The sequence below is a fragment of the Elgaria multicarinata genome, chromosome 1 (assembly GCF_023053635.1).
Source record: "Elgaria multicarinata webbii isolate HBS135686 ecotype San Diego chromosome 1, rElgMul1.1.pri, whole genome shotgun sequence".
Classification (NCBI taxonomy): Eukaryota; Metazoa; Chordata; class Lepidosauria; order Squamata; family Anguidae; genus Elgaria; species Elgaria multicarinata.
Genome location: NC_086171.1, coordinates 36700861 through 36720466, shown reverse-complemented (window position 1 = coordinate 36720466; position 19606 = coordinate 36700861). Strand labels below are relative to the sequence as shown.

The 19606-nt window shown below is 40.2% G+C and overlaps 1 protein-coding gene across 2 annotated transcripts in view; it reads right to left on the bottom strand.

Annotated features, from left to right (window-relative positions):
- Positions 1-4702: 4702 nt before the first annotated feature.
- The window catches only part of PAXIP1 (PAX interacting protein 1), a 37237-nt gene continuing 22333 nt past the window's right edge, over positions 4703-19606 (bottom strand). For both annotated transcript variants that reach the window (XM_063126026.1, XM_063126036.1), the window contains 8 exons: positions 18647-18714; positions 17950-18052; positions 17448-17616; positions 16044-16144; positions 12266-12400; positions 12098-12173; positions 9759-9818; positions 4703-5432 (listed from right to left, as the gene is read on the bottom strand). In XM_063126026.1, coding sequence (XP_062982096.1) covers positions 5416-5432; positions 9759-9818; positions 12098-12173; positions 12266-12400; positions 16044-16144; positions 17448-17616; positions 17950-18052; positions 18647-18714 — 729 coding nt within the window. In that variant the 3' untranslated portion in view covers positions 4703-5415. The remainder of the gene's footprint in view (positions 5433-9758; positions 9819-12097; positions 12174-12265; positions 12401-16043; positions 16145-17447; positions 17617-17949; positions 18053-18646; positions 18715-19606) is intronic.

Below are 19606 nucleotides of genomic sequence, written 5' to 3'. Positions count from 1 at the left end.
AGTACAATCAGGTTCACTGTGAGTAGGGATGCTCGAGGATTTTGTTCAGTGTGCATTTTGAAGTGAACCAACCCAAATTGCAATTACTGGATTAATAAGGGGATTGGAATGCAGATACTCTTACATTTTCACACTTCTCTGTACTTTGCAATACAATTCTCAGCTGAAAAAATGTACCATTTTTTTTTAATAAAGAGGCTTATTTTACCTTAAAATGCATATAAAATATATGTTTTAGGATAAAACATGAAAATGTGCATTTAAAAAAAATCATTAAAAATAATGCAGATTTTCGTAAAATGTTTAATTGCCGGTTAATATGGAAACTGGACAGAATAGCCTTAGGAATGCACACATCCATAATGACATGGTCTGGAAAAGGGCTGGACCATCCATCCATAATTGTGAGATTCAAGCAGTAGTCAAAAAAGAGAAAAAGGAAACCACAAATCTACTTCAGATGACTTTGGGAAACAAGCTGTTGGGGAAGAGGTATACAGCATATGCTCACACCCTCATCAACAATAGTCCATGTGTAGTAGAGAAGAGCTCTCAGACCACAGGATTTTGAGGCATGAAGTATTATACAGCCTTCACCAGCCTGGTGCCCTCCAGATGCGTTGAACCACAACTTCCATAATTCCCAGATGGTATGGCCAAGTTGGGACATCAGAGTGGGGGACACTGTATTATAACATGTAAAATACCCATCACCAGCACTTGAAGCTAAACACCAGCCCTTTGAACCAAAATGGGAACCGCTACTCCTGTTTGAGGTCTACATACATTCCCATATTTTGCCAGTTCTTTGACTGCAAAAGTTTCATTAAGTTTTGTTTCTATCTGATCGAAAGAGTGAAATCAGTCTTTTGTAAGCAAACACAGGCAACACAGGCAATTACATGTAAAAGACTTATCCAGAATGCGGAACAGTCACCATAATAATGCATGCTATTTTGCTCAGAGCTTGCTCCCAGGTACTTCTGGAAGTCCGACATTGATCTTAGGTTTCACTATTTATATAGATTTAAAATTTGTAGTTAGTTCTGAAAGAGTGTATGTGTAGCTAGAAGAGAATACTTCAAGATCATGAATGGATTTGAAGAAAGGTAAAGAGTAGGGGTGTGCACGGACCCCCCGCTCTGCTTCACTTGCAGATCCGCCATTTTCCGGATCGGGCCGCTCCGCCCCGCCCCCACCCCGCCCACTTCCGCTCCGCTCCGCTCGGAGCTCCAGATCCGGAGCTCCGTTTCCCCCCCCCCCATAGGCTTGCATTGAAAGCTAAAAAATTATACAACTTTTTTTCTGTTCAAGTTAGAAACCTCACATTTGGCACCATGACACCTCATGGGGGTATACACACGCACGCCAAGTTTCAAAGCAATCCCATCATCCCCTGATTTTTGGGGAATTTTTGAAAATCGGGCACCCCATTCACACCCCTTTCCATAGCTCTGTCAATTTGCACGTTAGAAACCTCAAACACGCCACCATGAAAGCTTATGCAGGGATACATACGCACGCCGAGACTCAAGGCAGTCCCATCATCCCCTGATTTTTGGGGAACTTATGAAAATTCAACACCCCTTTCCATAGCTCCGTCAATTTTGCACATTAAAAAAACCCCTCAAACTCACCACCATGACAGCTTATCCAGGGATACATACGCACGCCGAGACTCAAGGCAGTCCCATCATCCCCTGTTTTTTGGCGGGGCTTAAACCTGCAAAATTTGGAACTTCCAAAACTCCAAGTGAGCGCAGGAAGGACTTCTCCCCCGAGTCAAAGCCACACACACACAACATCCCTGCGAGGTGGGCAGGGGAGGAGGGAGGGAAGGCAGGGAGGCATGCAGCTGGCATTTCTGGGGGCATAAGGAAATGAGCCAAGGATAAGCCAGTAATGCATATAAAATGGAATAAATCAATAAATAAACAAAGGAGGGGTGGAATTAAAAGCAGCAGTGTTGCTCAATAAACAGCAAGAAGATTTTTTTTAAAAAGGCTGTATCTGTCCTTTACCAGCAATAGGGGGACGTGCCCGGGGGAGGGGGAAGCAGCTGCCAGTTCAACTCAAGACAGCCACCAACAGCTCTGAGATTAAGAAGTAAACGCTCACTTCGACTCATAATAGGCATTGCTCCACCGTTTTACTCTCTTTGGAAGGCTCTAATGGCCTTCCAGTGCAGGAGAGAGTGGGGGCACGTCCACGATGAGATGCCCTAGGGGAGCTCATCCCCTTGCACCACATCTTTTCAGTTGTTCCCCAAAGTTAGGGTGGGTAGCAGTGCTGTGTTTCTATCTCTTATTCTTGGCTTAGTATATGATTTCAGGTTGTGTTTGTGCATTTGGTGGGGCTACTGTGTTAAAAAACACTGGGAAAAGCCCGTTCAGATGAAGAAAGAGAAGTTTCCCAGAATCCCAAGTTACCCGTTTTGCCTATGCCCTCCTCTAACTTTGGGATCATGTGATCATGACCGGGAGCTGACTCTGCCCCTCAGCCCTTTGAAAAAGGTATTTTTCCCGCCGATTTTTTAAAAACTTCTAGCGCGCGACCCGCACCACGCAGAAAGTTGAGAGTAGTCTCAAAATGACCCCCATCCACGACTCTCTGTACACAAGAATTTTCAGAACGATAGCTTAAAAACCAACCCAGTTATGCCCAAGTCTTTCCCTCAATGCAATCCTATGGGCGAAAAGCCGAAAACGCCGTTTGAGCCGCGCGGTTGACCCGATTTTCAAAAAAATATAGCCCGCGACCCGCACGACGCAGAGAGGTGAGAGTGGTCTCAAAATGACCCTCATCCACGACTCTCTGAGCACAAGAATTTCCAGAACGATAGCTTCAAAAAGAACGTAGTTATCCGCGATTATTTCCCGCAATGCAATCCTATGGCGAAATGTTTTCAAGATGGCGACCGGAGCGCTCCGCCTGAACTAGGAGCTCCGAAAAATGGTCGCTTCTCTTCGCCTTGCTTCTAGGGGTCCGCGGTCCGCTCCTACTCCGCCTCTGGGTAAGGCGGAGCAGGCCAATCCGCTACTGCTTCTACGCTCCTAATCGGAGCGGATCACACCCCTAGTAAAGAAGAAAGGATTTTAGTTCAGGGCAAGAGAACATGCTTTGAACAGATTCAATTACCAGCTTCTCCAGACAGGACTGGAAATATCTCAGAGAGCACCTGCCAGTTAGAGTGGTCAGTATGGACTTAGAAGGCCAGTGATGTGACTGGATGGATATAAATGCAGCTTCCTATATTCCCAACCTTTGGTTCTTCTGCATGAGATTTGGAACTTGAGAAAAGCAAGTGATAAGAACTGTATTTCAGATGTGGCAGGCTTAACAGGACGAGACTAGTCTAAGACCCTGAGTTGATAAATGCATGAAATCAGCATTGCTACACCAAAAACAGCCATCTCCACCAGCTATGACATAACAATGGCATGCAAGGGAATTACATGCCACAAAAATAGGAATAAGAGGTAGAATTAGAGATAAATTCAGAGCCAGATCTTGGATTCTTTCATATTCTAGTGCCCAAGAAACGAAACTTTGGACAGGGTCAAGTAGATAAAAGATGCGGCATTATTATCTGTGTTCAGAATTTATATTTCATTTATATAAAACAAACATACATAAAATATTCAAGTTAAACAATTATACAGAACATAAATGTAGAAGGAACATCTACAAGCAAGAAGTATGAGATACAAATGTTCCAGCTTGGGAACAGGTGACTATCAGCGAAAGCTGTGTGAAAAAATAGGTTGAGTTTAAGGAGAACAGCTATGTTAACATGTTTCTCCTACAAATCAATATAAAGTGTATTCCATTCACATTGCTGCGATGGTGAATCTGTTGTACTTTCCATGTTAGTTGTGGAGCTTCACAGTGTGAACGAAGGAGAAATATCATGAAGTGTTATGGAGCCAATTGCTTGTTAGAAGTTACATTGATCTAGTTGCCAAAGTTCAGCAATAAACGTGTTTCTTTAGAAATTACACAAGACCAAACAGAAGTTGGTTTAAGCATATATTTTCAGTACCTCAAAACATGTACAATTTCAGCAGGAGAAAAAGCAACTAACTTTATCTGTAGCAGTTAGTGCAGTGTCTTCAAAGTGCATAGTAATTGATGGGTAAGTAGCACTCAGTGTTATCATGCCTGCCATGTTTAAACTTTAACCCATCAGACTTTATACCTGCAGCTTCTCCACATGAATCATGTATCCATTCATACATGGTCCTTCATTTTCAGAAACACACATGCATGCACCATGGCATGCTGTCCAGTGAGACAAATGCTGATTATCCCAGCCTATATAGTTACCAACAATTCCATGGTACTGCCAAGCCCAAATAACTGAAATCCTCAGAACTGTGCAAACTAAGATTTCCTGTCAGATTAAACATTATCAGTGGGGAGAATCATCTTAGATTTGCCTCATGGCATGCTCTGACTGCAAACATGACAGGCATTTTTTAAAAAAGGAAAGCCAAAACATAGAACTTTTAAGAAGTTTTTGTCAGTTGCACAGAAGAGTCTTGGACAGCCCACTGGTTGCACATTACCCAACCTGCCGAAACAGTCTAGTTCAATTAGTTTTTAAATAATGTATATCCCATTGAGAATTAAATAGATTAACTATGTACAGTAGCATTTCGCAAGAGCAATTCACCTTGGATGAAATAACTACATCCGTGAATTCCTTTTTGCATATTTATTTCAGAAAATTACAAGAAAACATATCATAGCAGAAGATGAGTGACTTCAAGCTAACCTCAGTAGAAACACACATAACATTAACAATAAATTCTGCTTAAAATACTTGGCTTTTAATATTAAAACACATCTGGTAAAATAAATGGAAGAATATCTTACAGCATTTGGAACAGTTAGAGTAATTTACTCTTACCAGAGTGTGCCGTAATTGCACAACATTAAAAAAAACACAACTAAATACTAAAGAAAATTTATTTAAAAGTATATTTATTTAAAAACTGGGATAGTATCAATATAAAAGAAGCAGAATAATAAAATAAAGTACAAAATATTTTCTTCCATAATTTAAATGCACCACAAGCCCTTCTTTATATTTCAATTTGGTTTTGGTTAAGTACCACCAGTGTTAAAACTTTAAAAAAAATCAGGAAAACTAATTTGCAATATAAAAGTAAGCTCTCTCTAGTCTTCAGTATAATACAAAAACATAGTTAATTATGTTTTAATAATAAAAAGTTACACATCTTAAACAGATGCAGTAAATGTTTGTTCTCCTACAATAAACTGTTCATTGCCCTCCAGCAAAACAAGCGGAAAACGAGAACTCAAGGAAGTACTGATTAATTGATCCACAGGCTGGAAAAGTTTGAAGGAAGGCTTCAAGGAGGTTGAAGCAATAAGGCATTTCACACTCAGTCAAGTAAATTTATATGTAGACTTTGTTAAGGAAAAAGCTACCTTGAAATGTGTAGAGATTGTTGTAATACAAGACAAAGAGGAAGACTTCTGTTTCTTAGAATCTATCAGTGTTGTTTTACAGCCTTCTGACATGAACAACGCTTCATATGAACTGAATGCCAGGACATAATTTGCTCTGTGCTTTTCAGGTTATATTTTATTAGGATATATGTGTTTGAAGATGTAATATCTGAGGACTATTGCTATAAAGAAAAAGTACTTCAACAATGGCAATTCCAATAAATGTATTTTGATTCAGCTTATCTGCCATGTATCATTTCTGGTGCCCATGGGCACCAACATTATCTTGGACACCTTTCTTCGTGCCTGCAACGTTGCCATACCTGTTCTAATTCATTTACTGGCAGCTGGGATTGCTGTGAAATAGGTTTCTGTTGGTGCTAAAAACTGTGGGTTCAAATCAAACGAATTGTTTTGCATGTTGGGGATCAGATTCCCCCCCACCCATAGGCTTGCATTTAAGGTTTTTTTTTGCGCAGGTTACTTGTCCTTTGCCCTGCCTCCCTGACATTTTGCAGTGGTGCCAAGAACAGTTTCGCGAATTGCCAAATGTGCCCACAGCCCAAGAAGGTTAAAGCTAGGAGTGTGCATGGACCCCCGCCCCCGATCCGCTTCTCTTCCAGATTCGCAACTTCTGGATCGGGTCCGCTCCGCTTCGCTGCAAAGCTCTGGATCCAGATCGGAGCTCCGCTCCCCCCCCCCCCATAGGCTTGCATTGAAATCCAAAAAACCCTACAACTTTTTTCTGTTAAAGTTAGAAACCTCAAATTCGGCACCATGACACCTCATGGACATATACACACGCATGCCAAGACTCAAGCCAATCCAAGCCTCCCCTGATTTCTGGGGAATTTTTGAAAACCGGACACCCCATTTTCAGACATGGACTGTTCTCCGACATTTTGACAGATAAAAACTTGGAAGCAGGCACATCCGCATTCATTGCACGTTTCAAGCAGATTCCATCATTCCTTGATTTGGGGGGGGGGCTTTAACCTCCAACGCAGCACCCCTAACCCCAATTCAGACACCCCTTTCTATATCTCCGTCAATTTTCACGTTAGAAACCTCAAGTTTGGCACCATGACACCTCATGGCCATATACACACGCATGCCAAGACTCAAGCCAATCCAAGCCTCCCCTGATTTTTGGGAATTTTTGAAAAAAATAGAGTATCTCAGGGATTTAAAGCTGCAGACAGCTCAATGGGGCCATTTCAAAGGAAATCCCAACATGCCATGAGTTGGGGAGTAGATAACCCTAAATATGAATCTTCTTCCACACTTGAAAAATTGATTTGGAACTTCAAAAAGTCTAAGTGAGCGCAGGAAGGACTTGTCCCCTGAGACAAAGCAAGACACACACAAACCATCCCTGCGAGGCAGGCAGGGGAGGAGGACAGGCGGGCAGAGAGCCAGGCAGAGATATGCCATAGATCTAGTATGGGTGAATCAGTTCCGGCAGATGCCCCACCACAGCAGCACCCTGAGGGGAAGGACGCAGGCAGGCAGGCAGGCAGCAGGCATTTCTGGGGGCATAAGGAAATGAGGCAAGGATGGTTTGTTTCAAAGCCAGCAGTAAGTCATGCATTGCAAACCATCCCTGCGAGGCGGTCACAAAGGAGGAGGACAGGCGGGCAGAGAGCCAGGCAGAGATACGCCATAGATCTAGTATGGGGGAGTCAGTCCCGGCAGATGCCCCACCACAGCAGCACCCTGGGGGGAAGGCACGCAGGCAGGCAGGCAGCAGGCATTTCTGGGGGCAAGTGAGGCAAGGATGGTTTGTTTCAAAGCCAGCAGTAAGTCATGCATTGCAAACCATCCCTGCGAGGCGGTCACAGAGGAGGAGGACAGGCAGGCAAAGAGCCAGGCAGAGATACGCCATAGATCTAGTATGGGGGAGTCAGTCCCGGCAGATGCCCCACCACAGCAGCACCCTGGGGGGAAGGCACGAAGGCAGGCAGGCAGGCAGCAGGCATTTTGGGGGGCATAAGGAAGTGAGGCAAGGATGGTTTGTTTCAAAGCCAGCAGTAAGTCATGCATTGCAAACCATCCCTGCGAGGCGGTCACAGAGGAGGAGGACAGGCAGGCAGAGATACGCCATAGATCTAGTATGGGGGAGTCAGTCCCAGCAGATGCCCCACCACGGACTTGCCCGTTTTATTTTCACAGCAGGAGAGGCGGCCTGCTTACTGGTGCCAGCCTGAGTCTTCCCTTGACCACCACTGCTTTCAGCACGCCTAGCCAGATGTGCGCCTGATCCCTCTTCTCATGATGATAATAATATAATACTACTACTAATACTACTAATAATATATATTTGGGGAAATGGGACAAGTGTGTATGCTTTGCCCAAACTGGATTTGAAATGCTCAAACTGTATTGGCTTTTTTTGCACTTCACAAGCAGTGCACACAGCACACTCACACAATAACACACAGTCACACACATACACAGAGAAAGAGAGAGAGAGAGAGAGAGAGAGAGAGAGAGAGAGAGAGAAAGAAATAGAGAATAATATTTTTTTTTGTAATTTTTGTATCTTTTTCTATATAGAAGAAAGAAGGAAGATGAAACACAGTCAGTCTTTAAGAGGGGGAAAGGGGGGGGGGAAACAAACACTCCAAAAATTAAAAATAAAGTTTATATAAAATCAAAGTAAGGGAAAAACACAGAGCAAACTAAGCAAACAGTCAGAAACAAGCAAACAAACACACACACAACCCAAGCTAAATCCTAATCTAATCTCCTCCAACTCCAAACACAGCAGCAGCACCTATAACTAACTCCTTTCTCCACGAACGCCAACCCACAAAGAGACACAAAGCAGAAAGCTCAGGGTGGCTCTGCCTTAGTCCCCCCTCCAACGCTGGGATTGGAGGATGCTTCATGAGGTCATCACTTCTCATCAGGATTGGGAGTTGAATTTGCCTCTCAGCACTTCAAAAAGGTACCTCTTCCTGCTTTCTTTACCCTATTTTTTAAAAAATTATAGCAAGCGAACCGCACCACACAGAGTGCTGAGAGTAGGCTCAAAATGACCCCCAGCCACGACTCTCTAAGCACACGAAATTTCAGAAAGATAGCTTTAAAAACAACACAGCTATCCCCTAATCTTTTCCGCAATGCAATCCTATGGGCAAAATTATCCAAAATGGCGGGCGGATCGCTCCGCGAAAAGAGAAGCGCTTCTCCTATGGCCGCTTCTCTTCGCCATGCTTCTCCAGGACCCTGGTTCGCCTCTACTCCGCCTCTGGGCAAGGCGGATCAGACCAATTCGCTTCTGATTCTCCGATTCTAAGCGGAGCGGAGCACATCCCTAGTTAAAAGCCCTAAATGGCTTAGGATCAGTCCACCTGAAAGGAGTGCCTTCTCCCATATGTTCCTGCCCGATTACTAAGATTGTCTTCAGTGGCTCTTCTCTGGGTGCTGCTGCCACAATAGTGCCGTGACTGGCTACCAGGTAATAGGCCTTTTCTGTAGTCGCCTCCTGTCTACGGAATGACCCTCCTAGGGAGATACACTAGACATTTTCTTTGAATATATTTAGACACCAGGTTAAGACCATCCTCTGTAAGCAGGCATTTAACTGCTGGCTCCTCAAAGTTTTTAAATATTTTTAATGTTTAATATTTTATTATTTTGACACTTTGCTGCATTATTTTTATTTATTCTTGAATATTTTCACTGACTTGAGGGCACTTGGCAGTATACAAAGGTTTGCCCTGAATTTCAGAGGAATCCAAAACAACTCAACTGCTAAAACAGTAAGCATTTTCACAAACACAGGTGAAAACTAGGATTTGTATTTCAATAAGCCTGTGAATGCAGAGGGGGAGCCAAACATACAGTGAAAACAGATGATTTTAGCTTACTTACATTCCAACTCTCAGGTATGACCTGGTTTACATGATACAACAGGTTAACATGGGTTAATTAAGCCACAATTAGCTGCAGTGTGTACAGTCGCCTTGTTGAATATACATGAGTATGCCTTCAGGGCAATCAGGGATTGCAGCATGTCGTGTAAACCCAGCCATCAAGAGTTAATCAAGAGCTAAACAATCCGTACTTAACCCTCGATTAGTAGTTGGGCAAATTAACCCATGATAAGGTGCTGTGTTGTACAAACCAGTCCTATATTAGATAGAACTATATACATCATATAACCAACCAATTCTGTGAATTTTGCCAACTGCTGAGTCCAAAACTTGTTTAAGGGAGATTTGAACTTTTACAGAAATCACTATAATATTTTAGTTAGCTTACAAAAGGATATGAGTCATAATCCAGTGTTTGAGTAAGAACGCCAGTCAAAACAAACTCTGCATTGTGGACATCTGCAAACAGAGAGAAAATACATGTACATAGATCACATCAAGATAGAGGAATGCACAATGGTGAATTGTTATTATTGATTTGAAAGAGTGTGCAACTCATGAATTTATTCTTTATATTTAAACTACTTTCACTGAGAGGACTTCGATCTCAGAGTTGTCAAGTCAAGTAGCATACTGAAGTGTCACTTGTTCAAGGCAGCCTACATTAGGGATACCTGGCAGCTGGCACTAATTACAGATCTCCACAAGCTGTGTCAAATTGATGCAAAATTGCAGCTGGTGATCTGGGCAAGGCATGTAAGTGGCCACTTATAAGCTGGGCATGTGCCCAAAACTAACTTGGGCTGTGCTGCCACTTTAAGTAACATCTTCAACATTATGTGATAAATATATACACTGTTAAATTCAGAATCTTTTCATTCAAATCATGAAGCTAGAAAGGCCAGTCAGAAAAGGGAAGAGAGAGGAAGGGGTATAATTGCTTTGGACATTGCTTACAAGATTCACTCAGGATAACCATTTAAAGACTATGATTTCCAGAGAGTTGTGTTAGTGTATTGCAGCAAAAAAGAAAGTCCTCAAGGTGCCATATGACTAACATATTTATGCCATAAGGTTTTGGGGACTCAATCACAAAATATATGAACTATTATGCCAATTTGCAGCTTTATACATAATAGTTGTGGGGAGCAGGTGGGTGTGAAACTGCACGCATCGAGGTCAAAGAGAAATGAAATAGTCATTTACACTACTACTTTGTAAACAGCCAGTGTTAATCTTTAAGATAATTGTTACCCACCTTCCTAACTATCGCAATTTAGGATAACACTTCATGCATGCATCTGACGAAGTGGATTCTAGGCACAAAAGCTTGCTATAAGAAATTTGTTTGTATTTGAGATGCAAATACTATTTGTTGTTTCTAAAGATGGGTGTGGTGGTGAATGGGTGTATATTTCTCTCATGGCAACACCTGGTCAATCTCTGGCATTTACTAGTAATTCTTAACATTTTAGGAGGACTAGCGGAAAATGTCAACAAGAAGCATTATGATGCAAACATTTGGAATCTGCATCCACAGTGAGGTGACTGACAGGAGGTATACAGCTGGCTTTGACAGTAACAAGTTTCAGAGCTTTTCTGTCATTTTCTTCTGTGCCTCTTAAAATCTTAATTATCACCAGCAAATGCCAACATTCAACAGATTTTTGAATCCAAAATACACACATGCATGTATTATACATGGCCAAAACACAATAATTTTGAAATAATTCAAGTTTTTTTCATAAATTTGAAAAGATGAAGGCACAACCAATAATTAATATTACAAATTCAACAGCACTGAACATCAAAGCACTAGGCAAAAAGGAAAAGTCTGAAAAGGGGCTTTCTGGTAGTATGCAACCAAACATGAGAATGTTAAAAATAAAGTGATTTCATCTCTAACTCTCCTAGCAAGAATATCATGGCAAGGAGGAGACAAACCTACATCCATCCATCAGCCCAAGAAGGAAATGCTGCTCCAATGCTAGCTTTACTCTTCCCTCACCTTTCTTTTTGTATTGTGTCTATTAGGTTGTGAGCCAGTGGCAGGGATTGTCTTAGCTTTCAATATCTGTACCATGCTTAGAAAATGTTATGACACTTTATAAGTGTTAAACAATAAATAAAAAAATAAGGCTATGGCTTGAGTTTTGGGATCTACATTCTTACTCAGTCTAAAGGATCTTTGTATATATTGGCCCTGTTCTGATGACATGCTAAACCATGATGGTTTTGAGCTAAACATTATGGCTTAATACGTCATGTGAACCATCCCAACCATGGTGGCTACATAACCACAGTTTTAACATGCTAACTAATCACTTGCTGCAAAAGGGCCTAACCATGGCTTAGCTTGTTGTCTAAACAGGCCCATCATGGTCTTGCCTTTTGATCACTGTACCAAACGTTAACAATTGTGCTTCCCCCTAAATTAAGTGAAAGCCTACTTATAGACACTGGAAATTCTACACAGGTAAATGGGAACCTATAAAAGAGTAACTACAAAAAATATGTGTCTTGGGTCAAATTCTGGAAATTGAAACCACCACCTGTGTGCAAAAACCCTCTGACAATGCCTCCAGGGTTTACTATACACTCTGTGCCCATATCCCAGTTACCAGATTATGAAACATTCCTTTGCCTCTGTTCTCTAAATTCAACACTGCCGTATTATTTTAAGTGCCAAGATGCACTGTTAAACAAAGAAATGTTGTACAAGGATAGCATGCACATACCTATGCCTCTGGCAAAGTATTCTCGACATAAGTGAAGATCATTTTCACAAGAGATCAGGATAATCTCTGACAAACTCTACAATTAAAAAAAAAAAGAATCTGAATCAGTTGAAATAGACTAATTTCTAAACTTGAACACTTTAGGAAATCGAATGAGATAGCACTCACTTTGTTTTGTTTGTGTTCCATTAGTTTTCGGAAAGAAGGCTGTTTGGACAATACCTTTCCACCTGCACATTCCACAATAGATTTCATGGTGGAAAGGCTAGGGCAAATTCCAGGTGTAATATAGAAGTACTTTCCCTAAAATCAAGAAAAATGCAAAGCAGATTTGTATTTTTCCTGTCTGAATTTGTGACACTGACCTGTATGAAGGCAGTAACTAATTCTTTTAACCTTCTGTCATAGATAATGATGTTAGGAGTTGGTGCAGTCTGCCTACTTCCTATCAATGATTAGCACTTAATTTACTGGTATTTTAACTGTCCTGCCCCTCCTCCATTGTTAGGAAGGTTTCTATTTAATTCTAAAGCCAATGTTCACTTTGGATGCCTTGCTAATTCTGTCTTCCAGGGAGGACCAGGCATGTTCTGACTTTTTGCAATCCTTCCCATTACTATATGATCTGTAAGACAATCCCATCCTCCCTTTTTAGATACTGTATAAAATACTGGCAATATGCCAAAATTCAGTGTCTTTATTATTTTTATAGCCTTATTATTAAAAAAAAATAACATTTCTAGGTGATCAAATTAAAAAACAGAAAGTCTACCTTTAGCTTTACAATCAAAGAATAATGGCAAGACATATTAGGGAGGAAGGGAAAGGAAAGAGGAGGTTCAGTTGAGCTAAGTCAGATATGTTTTAAAGGATGCACTTTAAAGTAAAAAATAGAGGGAAGTTGGACGTCAGGTAAGAAGGCAGAAGCTGCATGGGAAAAGAGACACAGGCAGAAAATAGACAGGGTAACCTTAAACTGAACTAGAACATTGGTACCTGTTGAGTAAAAGGTCCAATGAAGAGCATGTAAAGAAAAGATCTACATACAGAACTTTGCTTCAGAAAATCAGAGGCTTCGTTGTCTTTCCATTGATTTAAATGAGGAAATGAACAAACTGCTATCATTTTTTGTTTCTTTTTCACAAAATTGGATAAATAGTAGCCTACTTGAATGAATGAGGCCTAACTAATTTCAGACAAATAAGTGCTGGGATTTCTGTGCAAGACAACATTACAGTTTAAGTTTGTTTTTTTAAATAACTTTATTTCCAAAGGATTAGCCATGTTAGTCTGTTGCAGCAGTCTGTTTTGTTGTTTATTCGTTTTCACGGACCAGCCCACGCCAGAGCTTTCTGTCGGCTGTCGCCACCCCTAGCTCCCCCAAGGTCAAGTCTGTCACCTCCAGAATATCATCCATCCATCTTGCCCTTGGTCGGCCCCTCTTCCTTTTGCCTTCCACTTTCCTAGCATCAGCCTCTTCTCCAGGGTATCCTGTCTTCTCATTATGTGGCCAAAGTACTTCAGTTTTGCCTTTAATACCATTCCCTCAAGTGAGCAGTCTGGCTTTATTTCCTGGAGTATGGACTGGTTTGATCTTCTTGCAGTCCAAGGCACTCTCAGAATTTTCCTCCAACACCACAGTTCAAAAGCATCTATCTTCTTTCGCTCAGCTTTCCTTATGGTCCAGCTCTCGCAGCCATCGGTTACTACGGGGAATACCATTGCTTTAACTATGCGGACCTTTGTTGTCAGTGTGGTGTCTCTGCTCTTAACTATTTTATCAAGATTTGGCAGTGCTCTCCTCCCAAGAAGTAAACATCTTCTGATTTCCTGGCTGCAGTCAGCGTCTGCAGAAATCTTTGCGCCCAGAAATACAAAGTCTGTCACTGCCTCCACGTTTTCTCCCAGTTATCAATCAAGCTGGTTGCCATAATCTTGGTTTTTTTGAGGTTTAACTGCAACCCAGCTTTTGCACTTTCTTCTTTCACCTTTGTCATAAGGCTCCTCAGCTCCTCCTCGCTTTCAGCCATCAATGTGGTGTCATCTGCATATCTGAGATTGTTAATGTTTCTTCCTGCGATTTTAACTCCAGCCTTGGATTCATCAAGCCCAGCATGTCGCATGATGTGTTCTGCATACAAGTTGAATAGGTAAGGTGAGAGTATACAACCCTGCCTTTCCCAATCCTTTCCCAATCTTAAAACAGTCCGTTGTTCCATGGTCTGTTCTTACCGTTGCTACTTGTTCGTTATACAGATTCCTCAGGAGGCAGACAAGATGACTTGGTATCCCCATGCCACCAAGAACTTGCCACAGTTTGTTATGATCCACACAGTCAAAGGCTTTAGAATAGTCAATAAAACAGAAATAGATGTTTTTCTGGAACTCCCTGGCTTTCTCCATTATCCAGCGGATATTGGCAATTTGGTCTCTAGTTCCTCTGCCTTTTCTAAACCCAGCTTGTACATCTGGCAATTCTCGCTCCATGAATTGCTGGAGTCTACCTTGCAGGATCTTGAGCATTACCTTGCTGGCATGTGAAATAAGTGCCACTGTCCGATAGTTGGAACATTCTTTAGTGTTTCCCTTTTTTGGTATGGGGATATAAGTTGATTTTTTCCAGTCTGATGGCCATTCTTGTGTTTTCCAAATTTGCTGGCATATGGCATGCATCACCATCACAGCATCATCTTGTAGTATTTTAAACAGTTCAGCTGGGATACTGTCGTCTCCTGCTGCCTTGTTATTAGCAATGCTTCTTAAGGCCCATTCAACCTCACTCTTCAGGATGTCTGGCTCTAACTCACTGACCACACCGTCTGAGCTATCCTCGATATTATTATCCTTCCTATACAGATCTTCCATATATTCTTGCCACCTTTTCTTGATCTCTTCTGTTTCTGTTAGGTCCTTGCCATCTTTGTTTTTGATCATACCCAATTTTGCCTGGAATTTACCTCCGATGTTTCTAATTTTCTGGAAGATTCTATTCTATTGTCTTCTTCCACTTCCGCGCATTGCTTGTTTAAATATAATTCGTTATCTCTTCTGGCTAACCTCTGGCATAAGTTTTCATGGGCACAGTCCACTTCATCAGATGCATTTAGTGAACTTCAAATTGGAAGATTTATTTATTGCATTTCTATACCGCCTAATAGCTGAAGCTCAACCCACACATGCTGGAGTGGGTAAAAATGTGTTGCGAAAGGGAATTGAAATGCAAAAAAGGACAGACAGTGGCATGGTTTGCATAATCACCTCAGCTTAAATAAGCCACAGTGTTATTTGAGGGATGCTTCCTCCTCAAACAATTATGCTGCCCGGGTTCGGATGAGAAAACAAGCTGTACCCAAGCAGATTACTAGATAAAAAGCACCCGGAACATGCCAGCACGCACCACAGCTTAAATAAAGATGGTTACCTTAATGTTTGCCATTCAGAAATCATTGTTGGTTGAGAACACTGACATAACTGCAGTAGTGACCTGATTAATATATGTACTATTCTTATTCTTATTATTTAATGTAGCATAACAAAATGTAGATGTAGTGCGATAAAACCTGTGTACTTATTTAAGCCATAGAAATAATGATGAATATCGGAATGGGCTGTATTTTAGCAACCATTACAATAATAATCTCTGTCTGTACCTTTTTTGCACTTCAGTTCCCCTCTGACAAATTTTTCCTAAATGTTTTTCATATTCCCGCAAATGTTGGGCATTTCCCCAAGCCTGCTGCCTCTTGTGCATGAATGTTGCCACTTTCGCTTCATAAAGGCAGACACTTGAAGAATTGAGATCGCTATTAGTATATGATAAAACCTAAAATAGCTAATAATATTAATTAGTTGTTTTCTAGGCCAAGATACATGAAGAAAAAGTAGTTTATTTAATCATTTGATTCAAAGCACTCTGCATTCAGCACCTTTAAAAATATATATGTACCTTAAAAAGTGGTGCTACTTGTGCTCTCTTTAGTGATTCTTCTAAACTGAAACAGAAAAGAACTTCAGCTTCTGCATCTCTGAGTATGTAGCTTTGCTCTTCTAAAATGGGGGGAAAACACAGCTGTAACTATCCATAACCCAAAAAGATGTAAACATTATCTGTTACTGAGAAAACAATCACTATTAGAACAGATATTGTTGCTTTAGGAGGGGTGATCAGATTTTAAACCTGCTCTTGGTTACCCCATTAGATGTTTCAGAAATATCTTTATTAAAATAGCACTATAAAAAGGAAGCTCACAGTGGGGCAGCTTGTGGTTCTTTCATAAAAAAATTAACTGAATTTTGAGAATGGCTTGAGAAACTTAAACGCAGCACCAAAACCATGGCCTGGTTCGCACATAATGACAACCCAGAGTATGGATTGAAATGAGTTTGTTTATTTGTTATTTATTGTATTTCTATACCGCCCAATAGCTGAACATCTGGGGAGTTCAAAAAATTATTTCTTTTTTTTTAATGCTTCAGTGATTTTTAAAATGGTCTCCCACTCTATTCCCTCCATTGGTGAAGAAAAAGAAAACATTTTTAAAACTTCAGTTTCTTACATAATGACTTGGTTTGTTCATAACAACAACCCACAGTATGGGTTGTTATTGAATTATGGGTCATTGTTACGTGTGAACCCTGCACTATTGTTTAATTATGGGTTGTTAACCATGAACAACCTAGAAAGAGAACCCACAGTTATGAACTCTGGGCTGTTCGTGGGTTGAACTCTGGGTTGTTTAATGAAACCATAGTGCAGTTTGCTCATAACAACAATTCATGATTCAATGACAACCCATACTATGGGTTATTGTTATGCACAATAGAAATCATTATGTAAGAAACAGAAGTTTTAAAAATGTTTTCTTTTTATTTTACTAGTGCAGGGAATACCATTTTAAAAATCACCAAAGTATTAAAATTTAAGAAGCAATAATTGATTACAAAAATAGTCCTGCATGTCCAGTCATAACGAAGAATGTTAATATAAGACTATAAAATCACAAACACTCCTTTGTAACATTATACCAATACGTAAAAAGAACAGCAGAATTTTAAAACACATATAACATTTATACTTGTGTCGATTTTTAAAAAAATTATCCTCTTTCATATTTGTTTTGTATTTGTTTTGTACATTGCTTAGAAATTTCTTTTAATATGTGTGATTCATAAATAATGTAAAATAAATAATACTTTGATTTAAACTATTTTTAACTTGATTGTTTCAGTTAGGTTCCCCGCTCCCTCCCCATCCTTTAATAACAGGAAAGACACTAATTTGTACATGCTTCATTGTTATGTTAGAGACTCTTTACTTCTCTAATATTGACCAACACTAACATTTACTTACCTATAAACTTCTGGCACTTGAAACATTCTTCTAACCATTCTGGGGTTACTATGTGTTTTACAACGGAAATAGCTGTTAGGAATTTCACAGTACGGGTCACTTTACTTGCTATAAGATGAGTGCATTTCTGGGCAGATTCTGCTACTTCACCCCCAAGAATGTACAATTTCTGAAAATGACAAAACACAAAAACAGATTAGAACCTTCAGCCGCATCATAATCATTCAACCAATTAGAGGAGGATGAATTACTTTATTATTGAGCAGTACATGATTCACAGCCAAGTCTGTGAACCAACTCCACTGAAAAGCACTGCGTTTCAGTAATGCCAAATAATATAAACATTCTCTCTGTGATGCTCTATTCTTGCAAGGGCCCATTCACACATGCAAGTTATCAGCTGATGCAACAAATATACGTAAGTGAAAACATCCCTTACATCTACAATATAGTCACACACAAGAGAGTTTCTTTTTTTATTCAATAGAAAGAGGGGAGTCACCTTGATATATTGATGCACCTGCATAGGCTCAAATCCTGTGAAGAGCACCACTGGTGTCAATTCTGGTGTCAATTTCTTAGTAGGCGCTGGCAAGTCTTCAATTCTACAAATATAGAATACTATTAGTTTTGATCACTTTTTGAATTTAAAATTCAAAGGTTTTGTTATTACTGCTTGCAAGACTAAAATTTAAATGGAGAAAATCTTCCCTACCATAGAAAACAGTTTATTGCTTTTGTTTGGATTTAGCTGATGTAGCAGGATATTTTATCTTTGAATGAAATATCTATGAAGGGCAATTCTTTATAAGGTTCACGTGATGAACTTAAAAAAAACTTCTGTGTCATACTTCAAAACCTTCTCTCCCCTCTCCTTCAGGTGTATGACTTCATCTTTTCTTCTTCCATATTCCTCACATTCCTTTCATTTACATATATTACTCCTATCTTCACTTTATATAGAAAGATTATTTTCTTGTATGTTGTAAAACTTAGTTTGCATCCTCATGCCTCTTCCCCAAATCCTTCTCCTCCTATTTGACCATTCCCCAAGGTAAATGATTTTCTGTAGATAACCATCACTCAAATGATAATGCAGAGATTGCTTGAGGTTGAAATCTAAAACCAGTCTGGTTAATTTTGGTAACAACATGCCATTCACAAGGAATATTTAAACTGTTGGAGGACACCCATCTCACCTTGGCCGCTTGGTGGAAGGTTGAATTACTGGTTCATTTTGCTTTGGTTTAAGTGGTAATCGCACACCCTGCAATTAGACAATATATATTTGATTTTCCTACAAACGTACTGTTGTTTCACCAAAAAATCTTTAACTATAGTAATTAAAGCAACAATAGACTTAACACCTGCATTTAAAACACATACACTTATAGCACAATCCTTTACATGTCTATTCACCAAGTTCATTGGTGCTTACTTCCAGGGAAGTGAATATAAAACTACAGACTTTAAGCCATAGAATAGAAAGTTACATGTACTATGTACTTAATGCTTCTTTCAGACACAATATTGTTTCATTTTTATTTTCTGCACATGAAACAACATTCTGCTTCATCCATTAACAAATACGTTTATAGGAAATTCCCAAAAGAAAACTTAGGCCTTAGCTAGACCTAAGGATTATCCCAGGCAAATGGAGGGGTTGTCCCTGCCTGCTCCTGGTATCCCCTGTGTGTCATTTGGATGTACAGGGACGATCCCGGGACGATCCCAGGATATAGGCATGCTCTAGCCATGGCCTTAGAAAGAGAAGGAAAGATGTTCAGAACATGCTCAAATGTATGCATGAGAAACATAATGGCCTGGTTTGTACATAATGCTAAGTCAGGATGTAGCATTATGAGCATGACCAGGAATATGCCTCCAAGAAGCACCAGGCTCAAACATTCCCCTCCACGCAGCCAGGAGGAGGAATAAACTAGTATTTAGCTTCACTTTAGCAGCATCCTTGTATACATAACAATCCTTACAGGGGAAAGGTTGCAGGGTCAAGCATGTTACCATGTTTCTGGGCAATCTTTTAACACTTTACTCAATGCAGCAAAGTTCTATCCATCCATTCCAGCAGATCTGTGCATGGATTGCATCTGGAGCACACATTTCTAATCATCACGTTTTTAGGGGAAATCTTAAAAAAT